The sequence below is a fragment of the Lolium perenne genome, chromosome 5 (genome assembly GCF_019359855.2).
Source record: "Lolium perenne isolate Kyuss_39 chromosome 5, Kyuss_2.0, whole genome shotgun sequence".
Lineage (NCBI taxonomy): Eukaryota > Viridiplantae > Streptophyta > Magnoliopsida > Poales > Poaceae > Lolium > Lolium perenne.
Genome location: NC_067248.2, coordinates 42,417,549 through 42,425,966, shown reverse-complemented (window position 1 = coordinate 42,425,966; position 8,418 = coordinate 42,417,549). Strand labels below are relative to the sequence as shown.

The 8,418-nt window shown below is 41.9% G+C and overlaps 1 protein-coding gene across 1 annotated transcript; it reads right to left on the bottom strand.

The window, feature by feature from the left end:
- Positions 1 to 317: 317 nt before the first annotated feature.
- On the bottom strand, positions 318 to 1,367 carry LOC127299691 (uncharacterized). Its single transcript, XM_051329706.1, has one exon. The coding sequence runs from the start codon at positions 1,365 to 1,367 to the stop codon at positions 318 to 320; it is 1,050 nt and encodes a 349-aa protein (XP_051185666.1).
- Positions 1,368 to 8,418: the final 7,051 nt, after the last annotated feature.

Sequence of the window (8,418 nt, the reverse complement as noted above, 5' to 3'; positions counted from 1 at the left end):
CCAACAATTACCGTATCGCGTCCAGCGATAGTTAAAATATCTCCATTCATCTTTTTCAGAGTCTGGAAATATTTCAACTCCCTCAGTATGGAGTTTGTGGTAGCACTGTCCACAAGGCATAATTCCTCTTCCATCGGATTGTTCCCATAGAGAACTATATATAAAAATGAAGAATTTTCAATAAGAATCCTTTATTTAAATACATAGATTACAATCTTACTATATCAAAGTGCTGATACAATATAAATGACAACAATACTTATGTTACAACATCACAAATGGACATGAATATATTAGTCACTAAGGAGGTAGCGGGACTAGTCGAAGTCTCCAAACACGTCGGTTGAGGTGTACTCAACCATCATGTCCTCCGTTCCTGTAGGGTTCTCTGATGGAAGGAGAGTAACGGCGTTGCTCGGTCCCGAGGGAACGTCTTGCGAACAGCCAGCTCCATCGATGCCATCTGGATGAAGGTTGAAGTTGGCTTCAAACCTTTTCCCTCGAGGTGCGTTGCGTTCATGGGATTGCTGGTACAGAATGGCCAGATGCTTTGGGGTCTTGCACTTGTCAGTGGGGTGCGTGTAGCATCCACACTTGTCGCAAATCTTAGATTTGTCAAACTTGGACTTTGCGGTGCCTTTCCCACGGTCTGAGTTTCTGGGCTTCCTGTTCCGGTTGCGCTTTCGCTTACCATTGAAGTTCGAGGGCTTTCCTTTGAAACCACCATCGAACTTTCGTCCATTCGCGACATTCATATGAACTTCAGGTAGAGGTTGAGAACCAACCGGGCGCTGAGAGCCATTCTTAGCGAGTAGCTCATCATGCTTTTCAGCCTGAAGTAAGATATGAATAAGATCGGAATATACTTGGTAGTTGCGAGCACGGTACTGCTGCTGGAGGATTCTGTCAGATGGGAGCATAGTCGACAAAGTTTTCTCTATCTTCTCCGCATCAGTAGGTTCCTTCCCGCAAAAGCGTAACTTGGAACTGATCTTATGAACCTCGTGATTGTACTCTCCGATGGACTTGAAATCCTGAAGACGGAGGTGAGTCCAATCATGGAGTGCTTCTGGCAGGACAACTGCCTTCTGCTGTTCATACCTCGTTTTGAGGGCCAGAAACAGGGTACTAGGGGATTCCTCCTCCAAGTACTCAGACTTGAGATCTGGGTGAATATGGTGCCTTATAATGTATAAGGCGGTATACTTCTGTTTTTCTGTTAGTGGCGTGACTCCCGCGGGCAGTGGATCCTGCTCAGCCTGGATTGCACGCACTATCCCACGAGATGCAAGAGCGATCTTCGTGTCCATGGCCCAAGTAGGATAGTTGTGGCCATTGAGGGCGAGTGCCTCAAATTCTCGATCCATCGGTTACCTACATGGGTAAACCAGAGATTATTAATTTACACTTGGTAAACCAAAAACCATCATGGTTATGTTGCAATGAATGTTGCAAAATTAATGATGATTTCAAGAAGTGGGCTTGAAACCATTAGTGTGAACTTCAAATTGTTAAGTACGACACGTTGTAGATACTTCCCAAAGAAAATTTCGGGGTCCATCTCTCAGCACTAGAGAGTATAATCTGATAAAATCAGTAGATACTCATATTTCTAGTACCTTGTGTCATAACTTAATAAAATGTATGGAAGAGCACTTTAAGCAATCAAAATGTCAATCATGACAAAATGTAGGCTTAATTAGTAGTGTAAGATAATCTGCAATGCAGTAGATCTACACACCACCTTGTGATCCCAAAACATCAATTTGAGGAAATCACTTTGAATTTCGCATATCAATTCTTGCTCGTATTGAACCAAAAGTAGCTCAATTAAGATGAATTGATTGTCTTATTTGCAAGAAATTAATATCTCAATTGCAAAATAATGGACGTAATTTATCTCAACATGTGCACACACGGAAATATATTACATCACATACATTTTCAGGAATACACAGTACTCTAACTGAATTAAATTACAGAAACTAATAAGCTGTAATTTACAGAATCTAAAACAGAGTTAAAACTACTGCTAGATTTACTGGTAACTAAAACTGAAATACACAAAGTATTATAATCAGTCAAAGCACATGGACAAAGAGTTAGTGAGCGGTCGCTTCTAGTCTAGACCATACGAGAGGATAAGGGAAAAAACCAGAGGACAGATATTTCTATTCCACTGCGTCCTTATCCCCAATTCATCTCCCGTATCGTCCATGGCTGAGCGCTTGACTCCACGAAACTCCGCCCAAGCGCCCCAGCACAGCGGCGACCGCGCGGCTCCCTCCGGTGCCGTTGCAGCTTCGCTCACCGGCGGCGATTGATGCCCCGGCCGCCCTCATCCTCGTCGGAGGATCCCCCAGGGAGCTGGGTCCCCGGGGCGACGCCGTTGGAGTGGCCGTTGGAGAGGCCTAGCCTCGCCGGGCTCCAATCCCCCGACCGTCGGCCGGCGCGGCTCGCCTGGAGCACGGCGCGAGGCACGATGAAGCGGAGACGGCGTGGCGGAGGCGGTGCAGCAGCGGCGGAGCCTCCCGCGTCGTTGTCGAGGACGGCGTCCCGCGCGGCTGCCGGCGCGTGGAGAGGCGGATCGAGCCTCGACTGGGCGGGCTCGGCGGTCGCGAGTTCGTGCGCCGGAGTTGGAGACGGCAGGTCCGGCGACGCAGCACGCGACGACGCCTCGGGCACCTCAGGTTCGGCCTCCTCCTCAACGTGGATCCCCTGCTGTGCAAGCCTGGGGCAGGCCCAGCCGTGCACTGGGCAAGGCAGGGGCGGAGGCGGAGCGGCGAGGGCCGGGTCGTCGACGTCCATGTCGTCGTTCTCCGGTTCCATCTGCTCGTCGGCGAAGAGGTTGGGCACTGCTGGTCCGGCGAGAATCCACGCCGGCGGCGGCTGTGCCTCCGGTATCACCAGTGGGGCGGGTGGGATGGCTTGGGCGTTTGATGGCCCTGCGCCATCACCACCTCTGCGACCACGACGAGGGCCATGGCGGCGACCTCCGTACCAGCGGAAGCCGTAGCGGTGGCGCTCGTTCCGGCGGAAGACCTGGCGACGGCCACCGAGGTGTCGAAGGCGCTGCATATGGCGGCGAAGTCCACCAGCACCATGGCGGCGGCGCGCGACGAGGCGGCTCCGGCGACTTTCCTGGCGAAGAAGACGCAAGAGGAAACCAATGAAGCCTCCTGCAGGCATTTTTTCTCACCTTTTCTTCTTGTTCTTGTTTCTTCCGGCGAGTTCGCCGGAGTCGGAATCGTTCAGATGTAGAGCGTGCTGATAACTTGTTAGAGGATATTGAGAGAGAATCGAGCGAGAGACGATGATTGAATCAACTGTGTTTATTCCATTGATGAACAACTATTTATACAAGGTGAAACGTCGCCTTACAAACCGACATATCAGGAGGCGGCGTTTCGGGATCAACCGTCGGGGACGGTTTCTACATCGTGGGAGAGCCGTGACGGTTGCCGAAGCAACCGCACAAGAGATTACATAGGGAGGATTATCCCTTTAATTATTAAACTAATTAAATCCTAACATTGATAAAGAAAATGGCTGGGAGTTTGTGTACCTATTGCACGTGACCTGTGCTCACTGAAGTGTGGGATCCCACGCATGGGCACCACACGTAAGTGACAGACCTGTTGGTGTAAAAACTCGGTTGATTAGTATAGTGCATTAGAACAAAGTTTCCTATGGATTCAAGGGTAGGAAATCCAAGTTAACTCATTTACATGACATTATTTTTTCCATTAAGCAAAGTTAACACATCTATCAATTGGTACATTTTGGAGTGACTAAGAAGGATCCAGGCTTACTTATTCGTTTTCACGTGTTAAACTTGTCTAAATCTTGGTCAAACCTAGGATTTGACAGAGATTCAAATGGGCGGAAAATTCAAAAAAAACAGAAAAATGAAAAACCAAAGCACATAGTCTTCTTATGTCATATAGTAAGCATTAAAGTTGATAGACAAGGTCTAGACATATTCAAACCAGACAAATCATGTATCTATACCCCCTAACCCCTAAACTATGTCTTATGAAGTCAAGCATGAAGAGAAGTGGTTTTGGGTTTCAAACATGGAAATTTCAAAACCTCCCAGAAGTTTCATTTTAGAGTGACTAAGAAGGATACACGCTTCGCTTTTCATTTTCATGTTTTAAACTTGTTTAAATCTTGGTCAAACCTAGGATTTGACCAAAAGATTCAAACATGGAAAATTTCAAAAACCTCCCAAAAGTTTCATTTTAGAGTGAGGAAGAAGGATCCATGCTTACCTTTTCATTTTCATGATTTAAACTTGTTTAAATCTTGGTCAAACCTAGGATTTGACCAAGATTCAAATGGGCATCAAAAATAAAAAATTAGAAAAATGAAAACCAAAGCACATAGTTTTCTTATGTCATATAGTAAGCATTCAAGTTGATAAACAAGGTCTAGACATATTCAAACCATACAAATCATGTATCTACCCCTAACCCTAAAGTCTGTCTTATGAAGTCAAGCATGAAGAGAAGTCGTTTTGGGTTTCAAACATGGAAATTTGAAAAACCTTCCAAAAACTTCATTTAGAGTGAATAAGAAGGATACATGCTTCCCTTTTCATTTTCATGATTTAAACTTGTTTAAATCTTGGTCAAACCTAGGATTTGACCAAGATTCAAATGGGCATCAAAAATAAAAGATTAGAAAAATGAAAAACCAAAGCACAAAGTTTTCTTATGTCATATAGTAAGCATTCAAGTAGATAAACAAGGTCTAGACATATTCAAACCAGAAAAATCATGTATGTGGCTACCCCTAACCCTAAACTCTGTCTTATGAAGTCAAGCATGAAAAGATGTGGTTTTTGGTTTCAAACATGGAAATTTCAAAAAGCCTTCCAAGAGCTTCATTTTGGAGTGACTAATTAAGAAGCATACATGCTTACCTTTTCATATTCATGTTTTAAACTTGTTCAAATCTTGGTCAAACCTAGGATTTGACCAAGATTCAAATGGGCATAAAAATTCAAAAAAAAAATGAATACCAAGATCTTCTTATGTCATATAGTATGCATGCATTCAATTAAGTTGATAAACAAGGTCTAGACATATTAAACCTGAAAAATCATGTATCTACCCCTAACCCTAAACTCTGTCTTATAATTAAAGTCAAGCATGCATGGTGAAGATAAGTGGTTTTTAGTTTCAAACATGGAAATTTCAAAAACCCTCCTAATTAAGAGCTTCATTTTGGAGTGAATAAGAAGGATATATACATGCTTAATTTTTCATATTCATGTTTTAAACTTGTTTAAATCTTGGTCAAACCTAGGAAAATCATGTATATATCTACCCCTAACCCTAAACTCTGTCTTATGAAGTCAATCATGAAGAGAAGTGGTTTTGGGTTTCCTACATGGAAATTTCAAAAACCTCCCAAAAACTTCATTTTAGAGTGACTAAGAACGATACATGCTTCCCTTTTCATTTTCATGTTTTAAACTTGTTTAAATTATCTTGGTCAAATCTAGGATTTGACAAGATTCAAATGGGCATCAAAATAAAAAAAATCAGAAAAATGAAAAACCAAAGCACATAGTTTTCTTATGTCATATAGTAAGCATTAAAGTTGACAAACAAGGTCTAGACATATTCAAACCAGACAAATAATCATGTATCTATACCCCCTAACCCCTAAACTATGTCTTATGAAGTCAAGCATGAAGAGAAGTGGTTTTGGGTTTCAAACATGGAAATTTCAAAAACCTCCCAGAATCTTCATTTTAGAGTGACTAAGATGGATACATGCTCCCCTTTTCATTTTCATGTTTTAAACTTGTTTAAATTATCTTGGTCAAATCTAGGATTTGACAAGATTCAAATGGGCATCAAAATAAAAAAATCAGAAAAATGAAAACCAAAGCACATAGTTTTCTTATGTCATATAGTAAGCATTAAAGTTGACAAACAAGTTCTAGACATATTCAAACCAGACAAATCATGTATCTACCCCTAACCCTAAACTATGTCTTATGAAGTCAAGCATGAAGAGAAGTCGTTTTGGGTTTCAAACATGGAAATTTCAAGAACATCCCAAAAGCTTCATTTTAGAGTGACTAAGAAGGATCCATGATTACCTTTTTCATTTTCATGTCATAAACTTGTTTAAATCTTGGTCAAACCTAGGATTTGACCAAGATTCAAATGGACACAAAATAAAAAAAAATCAGAAAAATGAAAACCAAAGTACATAGTCTTCTTATGTCATATCGTAAGCATTCAAGTTGATAAACAAGGTCTAGACATATTCAAACCATACAAATCATGTATCTACCCCTAACCCCTAAACTATGTCTTATGAAGTCAAGCATGAAGAGAAGTGGTTTTGGGTTTCAAACATGGAAATTTCAAAAACCTCCCAGAAGCTTCATTTTAGAGTGACTAAGAAGGGTCCAGGCTTACGTTTTCATTTTCATGTGTGAAACTTGTTTAAATCTTGGTCAAACCTAGGATTTAACCAAGATTCAAATGGGCATAAAATTCAAAAAAATTAGAAAAATGAAAAACAAAAGCACATAGTCTTCTTATGTCATATAGTAAGCATTCAAGTTGATAAACAAGGTTTAGACATATTCAAACCAGACAAATCATATATCTACCCCCTAACCCTAAACTCGGTCTTATGAAGTCTAGCATGAAGAGAAGTCGTTTTGGGTTTCAAACGTTTACGCCAAAAGCCCCATTTCAAATATTTCAAACTTATTCAAATTTGGTTCAAATTTGAAAGACATACAAGTTATAGCACACATAGTGCATACATGTTCACACATATTGCACTAGATGCTAATTAACCCTATAGTTTGAGGCCATTTGGATGAGGTCGAAAAAATTCTTGGATTAGAAATGGGGTTGTTCGAACCCCGTAGTTGGATTTTTTTGAACTTGATCTGTAGTACTGGGCAAAACCCTAGTTTAACCTATTTAATTATAGATTCGTAGGTTGATTTTTCTACATTTTTATTATTACTATGCAGCACATGTGTGTTTGCCCGTCGAGTGAAACTCGGAGGAAGAGGGATCACTCGGAAGGAGAGAAGAAGGGAGAGCATTATGGTGTCTCCCTTTTTCGGGTGATGATGTTGACTTTTGTGCAGGGTTTGTCAGTGAGCAGGAGGTGCGAGCGAGCGTGCGAGCGAGTCGTGCGAGGCCGAGAATGAGAGAGAGTTGTTTGTTTTGGTGAGGGTGACAACCGAAGGATCCTGAAGGACCCAGAGACTTCCAATACGCATCCTGATGCGTCTTCTCTTGACAAAGAAAATGGCTCGGAGTTTGCGTACCTATTGCACGTGACCTGTGCTCACTGAAGTGTGGGACCCCACGCATGGGCACCACACGTAAGTGACAGACCTGTTGGTGTAAAAACTCGGTTGATTAGTATAGTGCATTAGAACAAAGTTTCCTATGGATTCAAGGGTAGGAAATCCAAGTTAACTCATTTACATGACATTATTTTTTCCATTAAGCAAAGTTAACACATCTATCAATTGGTACATTTTGGAGTGACTAAGAAGGATCCAGGCTTACTTATACGTTTTCACGTGTTAATCTTGTCTAAATCTTGGTCAAACCTAGGATTTGACAGAGATTCAAATGGGCGGAAAATTCAGAAAAAAAACAGAAAAATGAAAAACCAAAGCACATAGTCTTCTTATGTCATATAGTAAGCATTAAAGTTGATAAACAAGGTCTAGACATATTCAAACCAGACAAATCATGTATCTATACCCCCTAACCCCTAAATTATGTCTTATGAAGTCAAGCATGAAGAGAAGTGGTTTTGGGTTTCAAACATGGAAATTTCAAAAACCTCCCAGAAGCTTCATTTTAGAGTGATAAGAAGGATACACGCTTCGCTTTTCATTTTCATGTTTTAAACTTGTTTAAATCTTGGTCAAACCTAGGATTTGACCAAAAGATTCAAACATGGAAATTTCAAAAACCCCCCAAAAGTTTCATTTTAGAGTGAGGAAGTGATACGTCTCCAACGTATCTATAATTTCCGATGTTCCATGCTTGTTTTATGACAATACCAACATGTTTTGTTCACACTTTATATCATTTTCATGCATTTTCCGGAACTAACCTATTAACAAGATGCCACAGTGCCAGTTCCTGTTTTCTGCTGTTTTTGGTTCCAGAAAGGCTGTTCGGGCAATATTCTCAGAATTGGATGAAATCAACGCCAAACCTCCTATTTTTCCCGGAAGCGTCCAGAACACCGAAGAAGAGTCGGAGAGGGGCCAGGGGGCCACCACACCACATGGCGGCGCGAGCCAGGCCTAGGCCGCGCCGGCCTAGGGTGTGGCGCCCCAGTGCCCCCTGCGCCGCCTCTTCGCCTATACCAGCCCTTTCGACCTAAAAACGCAGTACCAATTGA